General features: G+C 34.5%; 2 protein-coding genes across 4 annotated transcripts in view; one reads left to right on the plus strand and one right to left on the minus strand.

The window, feature by feature from the left end:
• LOC116347549 (lactosylceramide 4-alpha-galactosyltransferase-like) overlaps positions 1-1,122 on the plus strand; it is a 2,460-nt gene extending 1,338 nt beyond the window's left edge. Inside the window, exons 3-4 of the mRNA XM_031778171.1 lie at positions 310-515; positions 607-1,122. Coding sequence (XP_031634031.1) covers positions 310-515; positions 607-973 — 573 coding nt within the window. The 3' untranslated portion in view covers positions 974-1,122. The remainder of the gene's footprint in view (positions 1-309; positions 516-606) is intronic.
• The window catches only part of LOC116347548, a 244,078-nt gene that overhangs the window by 177,788 nt on the left and 46,207 nt on the right, over positions 1-20,083 (minus strand). The window lies entirely within an intron of this gene.

Raw genomic sequence — 20,083 nt, forward strand, 5'->3', positions numbered from 1 at the left:
AGAGAAGACCGAATAAAAAGGCGTTTCATATGACGTAGATTGGCGGCTGTAAACCATAAATATGTATATAATAACTGTTGTGACTTCTATAATTCTTCTCTTTGATTTCGTTGACATTTTTTTATTACCAGTTATTAAATTACAATTCAACGCAACTAAATATGTATGTGAATATGCGATTTCTCTCAAACTTGAGAAATACACAAAAACTTTTATTACTTCAACTTCGTGTAAAGAGATGGCGCCACGTTGAGCGGAGTTCGGCACAATAACACAGAAGCCCATATGACGCAAGTCAGGGTTGATTTGGTGTCACACATGTCGGACTATTTGAGATATTTGAGTTTATTTAGATACGGCGGTCTTTACTTTGACCTGGACGTAGTGGTGCAACAGAATCTCGATGAATTACCGCCCAATTTTTCGGGCGTTCAAGATTCAGCTGTAGTGGCTGTTGGTGCAATGGGATTTCAACAAAATCCAATCGCTCATATGATACTGGAATTATGTCTCAAGTAAAAATTTCGACTTTTTTTATTAATTTTCTATTTGGACGTTTTTCTTGCAAATTCAATATTTTGCTTTATTTGTGTACAACATTTGTAGAGATTTTGCGGTTAATCATCGTGGATATGTTTGGGGCTCAAGCGGACCTGCAGTATTGACTCGAGTTTTGAAAAAAATTTGTAGGGAAAAAAGCATACAGAAAATGACCCCATCGAAATGCTGGGGATTTGATGTGCTGCCACGAAAAAATTTATATGCGATTCACTACAGTAATTGGAAACACTTTTTTAACAAAAAATTGACGAATGAGACACTTGAGCAAACGTCAAAGTCACCAGTCGTTCATTTATGGAATAAATTGTCAATCGTAGAAAGAATTAAAAAGTCTGAAAAAAGGACGGCCTACGAAGTGATTGCCATGAAACATTGCCCAAAGGTATTTGAAGCATCTGGAACGTATTTTTAAGACTTCTTTAGATTTTATTTATTCGAAATAAAGAATTATACTAAAGGCGTACGAAAAAGATTTTTTACAGATAATAGATCTCAATGATGTTTTTAATTCAAAAATTAGTTGGGATTTTATTCGAGCAAAAAACTTGAATTTTAGTTTGTGCACGCATTAATAATCAACTCAATTTTCTTTAAATAAAAAAAATATGAAAAATGTTCAATCTCTGTCACTTTTCTTCTCTGTTTTTTTCGAGTTTCCCTCCCCAAAGATTCAGTTATTGATGCAGTTTGTAGTGAAGAAAATTTCGCAAAAATAATTTTTCAATTCGGCTGAGAAATGCGCTTTTTTTATATAATATAAAAAGGACAGTTACTCTGCGCCACCCTGTAGATGCAGAAATCCAGAACGATCGATATTTTTCATGGGACGTCGTGCTTTAGCAATGGCACAAAATCCTTGAAAAAAAAGCGGTAGTTTGATAAATTCCCTTTAAGTAAAAAATGAAAATTTGTTGTTTAATTTCTCTCGCTTTCTTTTGAAAGTTTATGAAAATAGAAATAGTAATTTCATATTAAATGGGAGAAATAATCGCATTTTTCAATCGAAGCATGACGAAAAGACATTTAAAATCTATAAAGATTTTTAATCAAATTATTCAAGAGTTTTATAAAAATTGCTAGCTGCATTAAAATAATTTCTTTTGAATGAAATGCGAAGAAACGGGTGCGAAAAAAGCACGCATTAAAAGTGCCATGAGTCGTTCAATGGTTCAATTGAGTGCCACTCAAATGCAATTCAAAGAAAATAATTTAATTTTAAAATGAAGCGAGCAGAACCGACGCAGTTCAAGTACGAAATGTGAACTGCATTCGTGCTTCTGTTGTTGGTAATAACGTGTGTGGCCATTAATCAATTTGAATGTCGTAAAGACTGTCGTCCACAGGTACAAAAGTTCACTATGAAATTAAACAGTTTGACATTTAAATTCCGAATTCGCTGATTTGCCAGATGCTACTCACTGAATGAGCGAGGTAAGAGATTGCCTTTTGCAGGAAAATATCTATAAGTTTATAAAGTTTTTTAATTTCTTTTCTTCTGTTCACAAAATAGAGATGATTCCTGTGCAAAAATATAATTTTCGAAGGGTAACTGCTGGTGTTGTAACTTGAAAAAATAAACGGTTGACATATAAAAATGTGAATTTAATTTATTTGAAGGAACCTTTCAAGTTTTTTTTCTGCGATGAATCGCAATGGAAATGATCGAAAAGAGCTTGTAAAATGAACACAATTAGTTTTAATTAAAAAGCTGTTATATTCAACTACAAATGAATTTAAACATTGTCCGTGCAGCGTATACAGTTTAAAAATGCCCCTTCAAATAGACTGTGAAATATTCAAGAGTGCAAGAATAGTAGTGTATTGAAATTCAATGTTTCGGAAGTACGCTCAATTTGGTTAGACGGTGAAAATGCGAGAAAATCAGTGTCTGCAATCTTTTTCTCTTGAAATATTGTTTACATTTCTATTTATGAGACAAAACTGTAGTCGAATGAGTATTTCACACAGTCATTTCGACCGAAAATGGAAAAACGGAAAGAAATGTTCGAAGCAATTTTCGATGTTGCGGTTGAAAAAGGAAATTATGAGGGAACAACCTGTCGTGAGATAGCAATGGTATAACTGTGTATGGTGGTGACTTGCAAAGCCAAACATTTGCCTGTGTATAAGCGCGAGTTTAACACTCTCTGAATTCAGTGTGCATTTTTTCCTTTCGCTATGCGAACTTTTTTCAATAATACTGATTCATTGACCCATTCGCTGTAAGCCACTTTACAACTAACTTTCCCTTCATGTTCTTCCATTTGCTGAATATTGAATCATAAACGGTCGGAACACCAACACTTTTCAGCCAGCACACAGCACTCCGAATAGAAACAACGATTGAAAAACTTTGTGCACTCATTGGTATTATTTGTTCTATTTTTCTTTTCATCGTTCGTCGGGTGAAAAGTAGTTTTTGTTCACACATCGTTCTTAAGCGACGAGAACTTTGTGAAGAGCATTAGCATTGTTTTCATCCCAAACTGTTCTTTTATACTATAATTCACCGAGTTATGGTATAGCTTTGCAATGGCATCAATTGAATTATTGTACAAAATGTATTATTTCATTGCCGACGATGGCGACAATCACCATTTGTTCTTTTCCACACTGAAAATCGGACGAAAATTTTGTGACTACAAATCAAATGGCATTGAAATTGGGCTGAATGACCGATATAATTGGTAGAAAAATTCAATAACTTACATTTTTCCGAGAAAATGTGTAGTTTTTCGCATTCACACGCCCTATCGAAATGATAGCGATTGCACTTGGCCGATTTGATATATATCACCAGCAATAAATATAAAACGTAGCACACAATAGCATACGAAAAGTTTATCACCCAATCAAATTATGTTTTCTTCACCACCAAATTGATTTCCTCTACGTCCTACCAACGCTATGTTATTTTTATCACTTTTGATTTCGATTTGGGAGTAGCCGATAACAATCGGAAATTCCCAGTGCATACAGTGACATCGCCGCAATATGTATCGATAAATTGAGGGATAAATTAATTGAATTTCACTTCATTAGTTAAATTGATTGATTCAACGTTATCATTTGTGTTGAATCTAAAAAATGTACTCAAACAAATACACCCAAAACTTTTAAATTGAAAAAAAAACAGCCATATGACAGAGTAGCGTGATATGTTCACATATCTATCGGCAAAGACAGCAGGCGAAAGTGTTGTTGAATCGGCTACGTTTTTATTATAACCATTACCGTGTTGTTATCTCACAAAACGATTTTTTGTTGTTATTGTTGAAATATTTGGCTTTTTTTCTCAATTAAAACAAAGAACCGATTTCATCACATTGTTCCGCCGAATCGATTCATGTTTATCTGAACAAACGATTGAATAAATTTTCGTTAATGGTACGGTGCGTGCGTGTACCACCTACATTAACAATTCCAATGTAATTGCTGATATTCCAGCGTTATTATTGTAATGCGCGTATACATTTTTTTCTCTCTCTCTCTCGAATATTTCACGCTCATTTTCACCATATCGTTTGTTCAAATGTTAACCTGGTTATACCTGGAATTGAGAGCATTTTTCTGCCACGAGATTTTCCCCCAATTTTATTTCCATCAAAAGTCATTCTCTTGTTTTCGGTTCATTTTGTTGGATTGTTAGCGTGTGCTGAATTTCGAATTTTAATTATCCCATCGAAAATAAATTCAATCGAAGCATTTGCTGACATGTTTGCATTTAAATTCATTGTTTAGCGTAAAAACAACGACAATTGGGTGTGCGTTTAACTCACAAACGCACTAAATTATATACGATGTAAATGTAGTTTTTATCGTTTTAATGCGACATTTATGTTTTCTGTTTCGACTTTTTTATTCCATTAAATTTCTTTTTCGTTCGCACGACATAATTATCGTCACATGTTCATCGCATACATTCAGATAAAATAGTTTTTTCTTGCTTTTGCTTTTAAAAACTCTCAAAATGAACGCAATTTATACACATTGTTGTTTTGTAAATATGATAGTGCTCATGGGAATGCGACATGTTTGTCAATATAGATACATCGTTTCATAAATGAATGATTAAGTTGCAGTGTGATCGGCATTGAAAATCAATAAATATTGAAATGTTCTCGAGTACACATATTAGTTGATTATATGCAGTGGCAGTGCAGTAATATTTAAAATTCATGTTCAAATTACACATTCCGTCGATGTCATGCATGAATTTGTTACATTTTACTAATTTTGCGAGAGAGAAAAAAAACAAGTTTTAATGTTTTTCGGTTTATTCATCATTCAAAGGGGGCTCCGCATTGTAGTTTAATATCATTCATATTTCACTGGAAATATTCCATACATAGAAAGCATTGCGAAACGCAAATCAAATCCAGCCACAACAGAAACAGTGACTTGTTTGTGTCAACCACCGCTCATAATGAATTGCAAACGAATCAAAGCCATATAATATCGAATGTGACGAAGAAATTAGAATGATTAATGGACATTTTTACGCTTTGCCCCCTTTCATTCCACCGGCATTAAGTGGATAATAAATGACCAATTTTGACGAAAAACAAACAGTCTGCACCGAAAATTATAAATGGACATTTCACTTGGTGTGCTTGGAAATTGAGGAATGAAACATTAATTGCATGCCGAATATGAATGAGATTGAAATCATTATAAAAAAATACATGCATGAGTTAAGACACATTTGTGATTCATCTACAAAATGTAAAATGAATTTATTATGAATTGAACGTGGAACTGAATTATGAGCATTTTTTGGGGGTTTTCATGAATAAAAAAATGAGAAAACTTTTCATGATGATATCATACATTTGAAAAACAGAATGAATTTAGACACTGTGAAATAATAAAATGCATCTTTTGTATAACATGGTCTGACAGTGCATATCCGTTCTACCACCGGCATGCAAACTATATTCATTTTTCGGCTGTTCCTTTATATTTAATGAATTTTCGCCCCTTCAGCTTAGCGGCAAAAAAGTTTTCTGCTGTGTTACCATCATTTACTTTTCTCTTTGTTTGATCTGCTTAAAGCAGTTGGATGTCGAAAATTCCAAAGATTAGTTTAATGCATTTTCAAATTCGGTTGCTGTACAAACAGCAAAAATATCGTGTTTTGTGTTAGTAAAACACAAATACTCAATTTAATTGAAATTCTCTTTCCATTGAGCAAACAGTGATGAATGCATTTGAATGAAAGAAAAACACCACGATTCGAAACGGTTCTTCTTAATGTCAATTCGAAAATCTGTAATATTGTTCAACACAAAAAAAAAATCAAATTGCCTCGGGTGAGTGTGTAAATCCTGAAATGGCCATAAACACAAAATTGTGCAGTTAGCGTCATTGATGTTGGCTAATAAATTTACAATAATCTTTAGTCGGTTGGCAATTCATTTTTATCCGCCAGCTAACTGTTTTAATGCTGACACAATTTCGATGTCGACACTGGACGGGCATTTTATTGGCGCTTTAAATATGCGTTCACATAGTCCCGCTGCGTGCATATTACACAAAATACATTGGCCACTGATTAATTTATTATCAAAGAAAATGGTTTCATTGAAGCGAGCTCTGTTTTGCATTGCAGTTTGTATTTTAGTGGCTCAGCATGCGTTTCGAATGCATTCGCGCGAGATTCCAATTAACTGCTTGTTTGTGCAGTTCTTGTCGTTTGGCTCTCGCTATAACCCTTGTTCCGCGTATACAGACACTCTCCCTAATACGGTTGTTTTTCCATTGGCTATTTGTTCGTTCGTTTGTTTGTGTACGTTACGTTATCTTGCAAACTCACCCATTGTTGTCGAAAGGGATTTTCCATACGAGTGAAAAATGCTTAAATTGCAAACCGGAACTGCATGAGCTCCAACCACCGGTGTGTCAATGCAATACACACAAGCCAGATAGAAACGCAATCCTCTGACTTTCTATGTTCTCTAATTCAAAAAAAAAAGTATTTTTAAAACAGGAAAATGTATAAAAGTGATGATTCCGTGTGGCCTCTTTATCTGTGTGTATCATCCATTTACACACTTAACCAAGAACAAAAAACATCACACCGGAGGGAAGAGAGGGAGAAAAACGCCACACATGAAAAATCAGCTTGCACACATCACAAAACAGCAAAAAGTTACAAACAGACAACCAGGCGAATGAGCATAAACTAGAAAAACATGGCATAAAAATGCATTTAAATAAAACGAGGCTTAAACTTTTTGGAATATTATTTAAATGTATTAAGTTGCAAGTTGCTGTACAAATAAATACGGAGAGCAAAATGTGAAGAACGAAATAAAAAAACGCCTGGGAAAACACAACGAATAAATGGTATCCGAATGCAAAGCGGAATTACAGAATTGTGTGTGAAAGAGAGAAAGGAAATTGCAAGAACTTTTTACTCATTCAGCTCATACGTTAAATGAAAATGCAAGCAAAAACGTGGCGAAAGCAATGTGCGCTCGTCTATAAATGAATACATGTATATTTCATTCCAATTTCAACTTCCATTTAAATTGCTCTAATTTTGTTTTTTGTTGTGCTTGCAGTTGTTCGTAAAGTTTTTTTTCCGACGGTTTTTTTCTGTTTTGCCAAATTAAAACGAAACCAAGTTGTAAGTTAAGCGCATGATTACTTTCGCAATGATTTACATTTGAATCGGAATTTAACCAAAAAAAAAACAAACAAACGAGTAAATGAATCGACGTGTATTCAATAGTTTTATAAGACTTTCGTGTATGTCGCGGATCGTCACATATTTGAAAAAAAAAAAAAAATCAGAGAGAATCACATGCGTGCCATATTTTATCGTCTAGACATGGAACAGTCATGGATTTCGAATTCATTGGGCTGTGCTGCTGATCGTGATATGTGTCGATTCACATTCATTTTCCTTATCGGATCAATTCGCGACAGTAAACATGTCCTCCAAAATTGAATCTATTCTATCAAACGTAACGCGATTCAGAGCCAGAGCAACCGGCCCAATTGTCACATCAAATCATAACAATTGAATTGGTTTTTATAATGTTCGGCGCATTTTTTTTTTCGCAAATTGGCTAAATTAAGCAGAAAACTGAATCGAATTTGGAACATAATCATTTTGGAGCATTGGTTGGTGGTGCCGTGGGTAAATGCTCTTATGGATCGATTTTTCAACGTCAATAATGTGATGAAGCGAACATTTCGCCCATAGCAACGGAAAACACTGTGTAAATTGATGCGAAACATGTGCTTTTATTTATGCACGAATGCACACAGCAAAAATATTCAGGTCAAAGGCTACAAAAAAAAAGATGGAATTTATTTGCTGTGTATTTGCACTGTGCGTTTATATGGCGAGAGAATTCATAACATTTTGTGTGTGTGGATAAATTATAAAGAGAATTAAATGAAACTGTTCATGAAATGAACGTTCTCTGTGAGCATGATAATGTTGAGAAAATATACGAAATTCAATGGCGCATTTGAACGTATATTTATAGAATCTGTTGTCATTTTTAATGATTCCATTCGATGACAAAATTCGAGATCGACATTTTTATTTCTCGTCAGAGTCAAGCTAGCTGGCAAGTTGCTGCTATTGCTGGAGGCAGTGGATGCATATACGCTACATCGACATCAAGCAATGACAATGAAAACATTCGTCATAGCGCCTCTAGACTTGTATGACGTGTCATATTGAGCCTGGTTTCGGTAAATTTTATTGATGCAATTACAAGCAATCGATTGATATTATGCATTTCATGCTATCAATTGATTTTATTCGATCTGTGCTGAGTGTTTGCCCGTTTAATTCAATTACCATTTTTTTTCGCCTTCTTTTTTCCATCGTGATGTTATCTCTCTTGAAAATGCGTACACGCTCTGTTTTTATGGCGTCGCTTTCAATGGCCAATCGATGTTCGTCGATTCGATTATACATGATGGAGGTCATTTGTTCTCGTTTGTCCGACTCATCATTTCAAAAGGAATTATTATTTCATTATTTTTCGTATTCATTGAAACGGAACGAATCGAATAAGTCGGTGGACAACGAATCATCACTTCAATTTGGCTCTTTAAAATTTACGATCGGTTTCCTTGGAAATCTCTGCCAGACTAGCAAAAAAAAATCGCCAAGCATCTAATAACCAAGCGAAAATCAATCATGATGACTACATCACTCTGTGCAATTCTATCAGCACACAGTCCGGCGAAAGCACTCTTGAAAATGACTAGCATTTTTTGCACTTATTATCTATACCCGAAAAAAAGTCCGCAAACAAAACCAGCGAGACGAACACGTTAGCTTCATAAAGAGCTTAGTGAGCTTCATCAACAGCTTAGTTACACGTCAATCAGGCTTTTAACACTTCCAACTCAATTTCATGTGAGTCCAAAAACAAATCAAGATTGAAATTGAACACCAAATACGGAGATTGTCAATCTCCTCGTTTGTTTTCACTGCTTGTTGTTTATCTCATTCGTCAATGTGTTTTTTTATTTTCGTTTCAAATTTGTTTATTTGAAATGGCAAAAAAAAAATCTGGACAAAAAGTGGGCACAGTCACAAATTAACGATAATTTCGATTAAATGACCGAAATTACTTTGTTTTCGCTTTCAATGGTGTGCATTGATGTGTGTTGTGCTGCTGCATATACTTGTCATATAATTCAATGTATTGGTGTCTATAAATGGCACTGTGATATACACTCGCTGGGCTCAATGAATTTAAAATGTAATTTATTTTATTGGCAATTTTACCATGTCACTTTCGAGACACTGATCGATTGCATTTTGTGTACGACATACGAATCGGTGCCAAATCCATATTTTCGACGAAAAGTAAGAACAAATCGATACTTGTATGTTGTGTGTACCAGTGTGTTGTTGTGAATGTGTGTTTATGCGCAATTTACATAATTCTCAAGATAATTTCCAGAGAAACTGTGCGCTTTAAAGTGGTGCATATAATATCATTTGCATACAAGTGTTTTGGATGATGAATGCGTTCAGTTTGGCAAAAGGCCATCAATTTGTTTCAATTACAATGTAGGCAATGAAACAGTGCATCGGTTTTAATAAAGAACGTTTTGTATAACAACACACTATAATAATCATTTTATATCCATTTACGCTTCAAAAACCATTCGATTACCGTCAAAATCATGTATATTCCAAGCATGTTAATTATTTGCTATGATTGGAATTATATGTGGCGATGAAGTACCATAAATTCTAGAATATTCAGTGATTTTGATCAAAATATGCGCAATATGTTGCTCCAAATATAATATTCAAATCAGCTTAAATTTCAACACTGCCGATGTTCGAATTTAATAAGTTTATAATAATAATACCATAATTCGATTCGTATCGATAATGAAACGGTTACCTTACTTCTAGTACAGTGATTTTAATCATTGGGAAAAAGTTTTCGTTTTATTTCGATCACAATTTCAGCGGTTTCAATTTAGATTAAAATGTAGTTTACGAACAGGAATTATTTTTGGATATTTTTGTTTTTAATTTATCGAAAATAGTGAAAAAAAGGCCTTTGAATCAAACTAATTAACATAATTAATTTTTATAATTATTGAAATTTTTGGGCCAAAAATGTTGGCTTTTCGGGACATTTTAATCATTTTTGACATCAAATTGCAGTAGATTTGCGGTTGGACATTCCAGTCGAAACCTCCAAAAAAGTGATATCAAATGACAAAAATGCTATATGAGCAAATGTTAATGAAGCTAATTTCAAATGCATTCCATGTAATGTCCGGATAATAATGAGCTGATGTTATGAATGAATTTGTGTTGAATAAGTTTTTCACACAACAAAAAAAAATGTTGCATGCATGTGTGTTCATTTTATTGCAACAGTCTGTTGCCAACCGAACATGATTAATACACGCCATAGCAGTGATAATACATATTCGCATTGTTTGATGAAATATTGATCGCTGTCGTAGGTCAAGTCAATGCATGTTTTACAACTTAAAATAATTTATTTAATATTTAAATCAACGTTCGTAATTCGATCGACTGTTGCAGCACATTTCAGCTCCGGTTTTTTTTCATATCACTGTTGAAACGGAAACGTGTTTGTTATTTCAATATTCTGAATCATACACAATATATGCCAGAAATAAGCGGGTTTATTTAACAATAAATAAATGAAAAAAAGCCGTCTGGAAGTAATGGGAGCAATAGAAGGAAAAAATCCAGAGAAATTGGGTCATCTATGAATAGGAAGGGTAATCTGATGCTGAATTTAAGTGAGAACGTTTTAATCGGTTCAACAATATTCTCAAAATGTATCGATGCATCGAGTGTTTCTAGTGAGGCTGATTGAACATAGTAATTGCATGAATGTTCGGATTGATTTACCTACAATAATTCATTTTAGTGGCAATGTAAATAAGCTATCCAATGTGTTCTCGACTAAGCGCATACAAAGTCTTAACCATTCACAGCCAATGGAATTTTAATCTGTCGTTTTTCTAATGGGTTACTGATTCGGCATACCCAGATACGTTGGAAGATGAAGGTGATAAAAAATACATTGTAATGTGACCTAAATAAATAGAATTATAAAAAAATTGGATTAACCAGTAGAAAAATGTGAACAGAATGCCTCTTGACAGCTCAATTAAAATACACATGTATGGGATACTAAATAGCCATTTCCCGTCAATTGTATGGCAACATATAGGTAGGTAAAATGAAATATTATATTGATCAACGCTCGACCGTATCGAAGTCAACATTTTTTTGCTGGTTCTGCATACGATGCATTATAGACCGAACACAATAAAAAATGTGCCATCTTAAATGATGCAAGTTCTTCCAATATATGCAATATTAAGTGGTCGCATGGAAAAGTGTCATCGAAAATTTTCACGTTCGTTGCACATTGACAATGCCGTTGAATATATTGGTATAAAATGGGTTGGATACGGCTCATAATCGGCATACATCAGAGTCATTCGGTTAAATGTCAGATGTTATGTCTGATCGGAGGTAGATAGATAAATTCTAAGCTCATTGCATCTCTTGACATAACCAAATCATGTTGAACTTCGACACGATGCAATTATACCTTGAGGCAAACAGAGTTAACTTTCGCCATGCAAAGTAAATGCAAACAATACGCTTACATCGAGCTCCAAAGATAAAGAAAGACAGAGACACAATGATAATATTGACAATATAACAATAGCTACCAATGGAATTTGTACGATAAAGTTGTGGTTCTGTTGTCATGTAACCTTTGGTTTTACCTCATCTGAAACACAATAAATGAGATTTTTTTTTCATTTCCGAAACACCCTCGTAGGTTGCTTGATGACCAGCGCTCGTTAGCTTCAGTCTATTTATACAATGTACACATGCATACGTATCAGTGCACTCGACTGATTTCTATTAATTCCATGCAATCATGAATGCAATTAACACGCTTCACTTAATTACTTCATTCAATGTTTGCCAATGATAATCTACGACATGTTTTCAATTTCATTTAGATTCACTTCATTATATTTCAATGAAATTTCACATCTATTTTTCTCTGTCTTTACTCGGAATGTTCGGATTCATCTTCATTTATTATAGATGTGACCGGCAAAAATCATCGTATTTTTGCGCTTATTTTCATCTGTACCGTTTTCATATTTAATGAATTTGAAGTAGAAAAACATTCAGTGGTGGAACGTTCGAAATGCTATAATTGAATTTGGCTTGCAAATGGTATGCTATACTCAATATCAATCATCACGTATTATCGAATCAAATAATGACATATTTCCACACTAGAATACCATATCGAGTTCATCAATCATATCGAATAATATCTGATTGAAATGGAAGATTCTTTTTATATGCTTCATCACAGTGAATGTATTGATGTCGGCTTAACATTGAATTATACCGAATGTGCACAATGGCGAGAATGAATAGAAAAACGAGTCAAGTGATTTTCTACCTCTCCAATAACATTGCTCAAATGCCGAATTTCGTCGAAAATTCCTAATCGAATTATGATTGTTCAATTGATTAGCGGCGCATTCCAAATAAAGTCCCGAATTTATGGAATTGATCAATGAAGCGCATGATGAATGTTTGCCAACAAATACGTAGGTTGCTCCATAATTTTTTTTAAAATGGTACTTATAGTGTTGCCCGATGTAAACCATTGTCATATTCGTAAAGTTTGATGTTTTGGTATGTATTCGTGCCCTGAACCTTTTGTCGTACGAACGCTATTTGTATTGTTTACAGTGACTGGTAAACTGCGACTCAACAAAAAAATGAATTTTACACGTGAAGATTTTCGTAAAATGATTTACTACGATTTTCGAAGTAAATTATCTCAACAACAGTGTTTCGATCGACTTCATTTGGCCTTTGGCAATGAAGCACCAACCCTTCAGACAATTTATAACTGGTACCGAGAATTCCGTTGCGGTCGTAGTTCGCTCAAAGACGAGTTTCATACAGGTCGTCCAAAATCGGCTGTTGTGCCACAAAACATCGATGCTGTCAGAAAACTGATTATGGAAGATCGTCATGTGACCTACCGTGAGATTGAGGCATCTTTGGGCATTTCATCCCACAGCATACATACAATTTTGCATGAACATTTAGCCGTAAAAAAGATTTGCTCTCGTTGGATCCCACATAAATTGACCGATGAACAAAAAATGGCTCGTGTGAGTTGGTGTAAAGAAATGCTCAAGAAATTCAATCGTGGTGCTTCAAAAGACGTTAATAAAATCGTCACTGGTGACGAATCGTGGATATATGCCTATGAGCCCGAAACGAAACAGCAGTCGACTGTATGGGTCTTCCAAAATGAAGATAACCCAACGAAAGTTGTTCGAGCAAGAAGCACTTCGAAGCGAATGGTCGCCTGTTTTTTCGGGAGAAGTGGTCATGTGGCAACCGTTCCACTAGAGGATCGTAAGACCGTCAATTCTGATTGGTATACCACCATTTGTTTGCCCGAAGTGTTTGGTGAAATAAGAAAAAACAACCACCGTCGCAAAATAATTCTTCATCACGATAATGCGAGCTCTCACACATCTTTTCAAACTACTCGATTTTTGACCGGTCAAAACATCGAACTGATGGGTCATCCACCGTACAGTCCTGACCTGGCACCCAATGACTTTTTTTTGTTCCCAAGCGTGAAGAAAAAACTACGTGGTCAACGATTTTCGACACCAGAAGAAGCAGTTGAAGCGTTCAAAACACACGTTTTGGAGATATCAGTTTCGGAGTGGCACGAATGCTATGACAAATGGTTTCATCGAATGCAAAAGTGTATCGATCATCTCGGGGAATATTTTGAAAAACAATAAAACCATTTTCGACAAAAAACAACTGTGTTATATATGTTTTTAAAAAAAATTATGGAGCAACCCTCGTATATATATATAAAACTCTTAATTCGAGAATCGAATTTGAATCAAAATTCATTCCGAAAAAAAAAATTATTTAATATTCCAACGATCTGGTGCAGTTATATGCCGAATGACCTATTTAAAATGCACAACTCAAAAACGTAAGCGCCGAAAATCTCTACTCCATTTGGTTGTTCACTTCCACCGAATGTGAATTCGAATGAAAAACTTAAATTACCAAATCTCACACAGTAATTGAAATTCAAACGCAAGATTCCAATCGAAAAGTGAAAATAGTGTGAGAGAGAGAACATAAATGCATCGACTCGCTTTCAAATGTCATTTACATTCAAACGACTTATAAGTCATCCAATCAGTTGATTTATGTTTCAGCTATGACCAAAATATATTTGGATTCCCTTTTAATGTGACATTTTGAAAATTCCACTCTCTTCCATCTGATAAATACAGTTACACGAGACACACTTGCTATAGCTTATCCGAATTAAGTTATCTTCTTAATTGTAAATAAATTATAACATTTTTGGATGCCAAATGTCTCGCCTTCTTTTTTTGTCCACACTGGAAGAGCAAAAGACAAGTAGCGTTCCGTTTTCGAAAATGAAATCCGCTACCAAAGAGATGATTCGAGGAAAAAGAATCTATGCAATTGCCGTATGTTTTTAATATTCATCGTATTTTCGGTTTGGAATTGCGCTCAGTATTGTCAATTCACGGCGTGAATGAAGCAATGAAGAAGAAACGCACAAAGTTTCGCGGTCTCATTCTCATTTTCGTTCAATGAAATAATCCAAACAATGAAGAAAAAATGCCGCGCGCACAGACAATGGCTCAAACATAAAATTTATGTATAATTTACTGGGTTTTTTTGTGAATTTTAATAAACATCGCAGTGAAAATAGCATTGAACGTAACGGCATTCGGTGGCAATCTTTCGCATACAAATAGAATATCGCTTACCGGCAGAGACAAAAGCGAACATAAAATCTAATTATGTGAACTGTAAATGTTGAATAGCGCTACGACCAAATCCATTGAATGAATGAAAAAAATAATCAAAATATTAGTTTATGTGTATGTGCGCGGCGCGCACTTCACTTGATGCACAGACAACAAATGCGCACCGAAATATTCAAAACAAACGCTGGAATTTTTGGTTGGGGATTTTATGTATCGCCACGACGATTTTCCTATGCACCATATGTTTTACTTTTCCGTTCTGCATCGTTCGAATTGTCTCTGTCTCTTTAACTTTTTTTTCTTCTTCTGTCTGTCGCAGCATTTTATTCAATTTTAGTTGCTCTTTTAGCATTCGGTCGTGTTTTTTGTGTGTCAGTCGATCGTGTGGCCATTGTGTATTCAAAGAAAATGTGGTGCGACTTTTGACTCCAGTTTAAATTCGAATTGGATCGACTTTGTTGTCATTTCAAAGCAGTAAATCCATTGCGTTCTAACGAAGCGTTGACGCTTGCAACGAGATTATAATTGCTTGGTTTATGTGCTGCCGTTAATCTTATTCATTAAAGTTTGTTTAAAAATAATTAGTTCGCCACAAACTGTCAACTGATCTGTTTGACATTCGGAGTTCAGTTAATAATGTGTCGCGACTTGCGATGGCATTTCTCTCTCACAAACACACGCACACACACCGTGTCTGCGATGATGAATGAGATCGAACAAGATAATTTTAAATTAATGGAAAAGTTTTGTCGCATTCTTTCTAAATGAAAAACTTTATAATTGAACGATTTTATACCAATATCCATCTAATAAAATATATCGAATAAATTTTTGATGCGCATCGCATTTTCATTAAATGACAAATAAAAAAAAGTAATCGGAACAGCATCCGTGTGCTATGAGCGAAGTGAAACTTTTTTCTTCGAATTCGAGCAAGTGATCTGGTTGTGTGTAAATAAAGGAACAAAAAAAAATATACCACTTTGTTCGAATATCTCTCTAGCGGAAAATATAGTGAAATGCAAAATTATTATTGAATTTTTCGCAGCAAACTTTTCTGAAATGTATGAATTATGCTAATTGGGAACTCAAAGTAAGAGCTCACTATCCACACAATGCCATGCGTGCTCCAACACGGCATATATTTATATATGATGGTTTGAAGAAAAGCAGAAGAGAGAAAGAGAAAAAAACTAATTCAATTAATTTTGAATCATGTTCATGTGCTTTTATTTGCTTTCATAATTTATTTTGCTTGCAAAATGGTAATTTCTTTTCTGGTCCCAGCACTTATTTGTTTAACGATGGCTTGTAAGCACCGCATAATGCATTTTTCAAGTGTGATTTGGCGAGAGAAAAACGAGAGCCACAGAGAAAGAGAAGTGAAAAGAGAGAGAAAGACGTTGGCAAATTTACGACAAGCACACACATAATGAATCAATAATTTATTAGAGACTCGACGAGGCGCATTTGCTGAATGGCCCCTATGCTTCATTCATGTATGCGCAAATATAATTTAAATTGAATTTCACCGGCAAATCGAGTCGGCACAATGCAAATATAGCACTCGGAAAAGAAAAGAAACAACTTCCGCTCTTCGGGCGGCTTATTTTTTTCCAACAGCATATTCGTTTTTTCTTCTTCTCTGTGTTGTTATTCACTGTGTCATCCTTGCAAATGACATCATGACGGAAAATACAATGTCTATTGATTTTTTGTTGTTGTCGCTTGCTCTCTCTCTCTCTCTCTCTCTCTCTGTGTGTGCGTGCATTCAAAGATAAAAAAACATGAAATCCGCTCTCGAATTTTTTATATCGCATTTTCTGCATGGTGTTATTAGCTGGCAATCATAGTCAACAACCAAAGATGATGGCAGTTAAATACAGGCATACACAAAACATTGCGGACATTTAGCGAACAAAATAGAGAGCGAAAGAGACAATTGAAGTAGATAAGAATGAAAGCATGTATATTAACTCTCTTTTGTTGGTCGGCACATGAACATCGTATACCGCATTGGAATATAATAAACGAAGGTTGAATGTGAATGACAGGGCATCTTCTTCATCCACCCAATTCATTTTACACTCTCATGTATTTTCAGTTGGCCATGTTTTTGTATACACGACAATTTTTTTTATCTTTTCACAATGTGAATGTGTGCCATTTTCTCATGTTTTCATTTCCCCCGAAAATTATGTTATCTATATTCCGAACCTCTTGAGAGGAACAATGTACTAAATGTAAATTTTATTTGCTTTCCATATTTTTCATTCTTCAACATCATGCACAAATTATGTTGGGCCACGTTTGGCCAAGCAAATAGCAACAATTCAGGACTTTGAATAATTTAGTAAAAACTTGTGTGTATACTTGTTGGCATTTTGCAATAGTTCGGAAGTGTTGTTGAAATCTCAGGTTGCACTCCGACTAACAAAGTATATATGCATCGAAGCATCACTTTCAAATCAACTGTTATTGACGTACAAATTCCCATTCAACTGAAAAATTCAATTTCATTTGGTGCAATTGCCAATGGCTTAACATTGGGATTCGATGTTGAAAGAGGCGTGCAATTACAATTTTCCAAATCCCGACTCAAAATTGTTGGTTTTTGAATTTGGATTTGTGAATATAGTTTCAATACGGAATTCATTACCTTTACCGAAGTTTCCGTTTCTTTACTTCGAAAGTACATTGAAGAACATTTTTTCTCTTTCTCTCTCTCTCTAAAAGTACATTTAGTACCGTGCAGCATCGTTTTGAACCAAAATATTCATTCTTTGCTTCGTTTCAATGCACATTTTCTGGAGTTTTTTTTGCCATCTCATCATTTGTTGTGTGTGTGTGTGTGTGTGACGGAGGCTTTTATCGAATGAAAGGTAAAGAAGCAATTGCATTTCGTACATCATTGGAACGTTTTGACTTCTCAGTTGCTGAACTATAAGATTGTACATTTGGAATATTTCAATAATTTTTCGATGTGAAATCCAGAGGGAAATTTAAATCGACATTTTCAATTTCGTTCCGTAGTATTACGACTTCTGTATGTTTCTGTGAATGGTAAAACGAAAATAAAAAAAAAATTGGCATAATTTTGTATCCTTTTTCATCGACGATAGATGGATTTGCAAATGATGGAAAATCAATAAATGACTTTGTTTCAAGTTTGCAGGTGTAATGGACTGAATTTAAATTAGCCCAAGAATGGAGAGACTAGATAGACGGTGTAAGGGAGTATAAAACAGTAGCAGTTCTCTTCGTTTGAAAAGCGACTGAACCAGAACGACCAATTTAAAAAAAAATTAAATTATAATTCGATACTTCTGATTGAATTGAATAATCAAGTCAATTTTAAATTCCTTTTTCACTTTCCTTCAATTATTTATGTGTGCTAACCAAATCGGATTATGTCAAATCTAACATGCGTTCATTGTAAAATCTGTTTACATTTGAAGCTCTCAAGGGTGAACACTCCTTGAAACATGATTTAAAATTGTATGATTACATCATCGAAAACCACAAGGAAATTCCCATTAAAATCATATTGAATAAAATTTAATTAAATATACTCAGATCCAATCAGGCCAAAATCGCATTGCATATTACAATCCTAATTTCGTCGTAATACCATGTTTTTTTTTCTCCTTAATTTTCAAGTCCCTGACATTTTCTTATTGATTAAATGAGCGATCTAATTATGTATTGTTGAATGAGTTGCATGAAAGGGAGAGGGTACAAAGCCACAAACAATGCTTCGTTCCATTTGTTGATTGTAGTTGATATGATGTCTAATAAACTGTGTACACTTTGTAACATCTATGACACATGAAGCGAGAAAATTATATTATTTTGCACATTGACGATGGAAGTAGTGATCATTGACACACAATCTCAATGAATCACATGGGTGACGCAAAGTAAAAAGTGATTCATGGAATGGCACAAAGAACCTATAAACAATGCCAACAAAATCATTGAACTGATTCTTATTTATTTTCCAATTAATTTTCAATTAGTCGTTCGACGAGCAAACCGGATTGAAGTTGTAAATCAACACCACCAACAAAGTTAAAAACGTTCATGTACATTTCCCGGGAGGAATTTTCCAATCGTGAAAAATTGCATTTCCAATTGAAAGACAGAACAAAAAGTGCAATCGAATCTTCTTTCACTTTTCCAAACAGCGTTTCACTCGAAATTGGGACACGAAGATTTTTTTTTGTAGTCAAACTTCATTCTTTTGTAAATATATATATCGAAATTGCATTCGGTGTTGTGTACACGTGATACTTAACTAAATTGCTGTGAAAAGTCTCAAGCTCATTGATGCAAGAATATACCGAAATTCGAGTGATATTTATTTTTCGATTCAATTTAGTTGTGTTTCATGGCATTATTTTGCTTTTGAAGTTTCGCTTGTGAAACGGATTGCTTTCGACACACGCTTGGCACTTGGACGTTTGTTTAGAAAACACTTATCGGTATTAAATTTCATTAGACAAGCAAACAAAATGTGCGACCGATTATACTAGCGAATGTATTGTGTGTACAATGGACTAAGCTCTATTTCACATTCTCTCTTCCTCTTGTCACACTCTGTCTCTGTGTCTACAACTTGGTCTTGATTGTCTCTTGATCAAGAAGAAAACCAAACTGTTTGGCAAATAGTAATTCAATTTTCAATGGAAACATACTTGACGCCCTCTCATATGTGCTCACACAAAGAAGATGAGAGCAATATATACTGAAGCGAATGAGCTTTACTCGACAAACAAACGATACCGGACTCCAAAAAACAGCAAAAAATCGATTTTTATTCAATTCATTTATATTAAATATTTTATATTGTTATTAGAGCGAGACAAACACATAGATGTGGAATGTATTGTGTCACACCATTTGTATGTGCTGCTGTACTTTAACACTGACTCACATTCAGTATTTACGTCATACTTGCACGTATGTAATCGAACATATTGCTTTCAATGGATCCAATTTCGGTTGAAATGAATGTTCTATCTGATTCACCGACCATGCAGCTTTTCCATTTTTTACAGACCTTCAAATATTATTATTTTCAATCGCGTGCTATGACATTTTCGACGAAAACTCCAGCCAGAAACAATCACTCGTA

The sequence above is a fragment of the Contarinia nasturtii genome, unplaced genomic scaffold (assembly GCF_009176525.2).
Source record: "Contarinia nasturtii isolate CC-2019 unplaced genomic scaffold, AAFC_CNas_1.1 Cnas_scaffold_1964, whole genome shotgun sequence".
Taxonomy (NCBI): Eukaryota; Metazoa; Arthropoda; class Insecta; order Diptera; family Cecidomyiidae; genus Contarinia; species Contarinia nasturtii.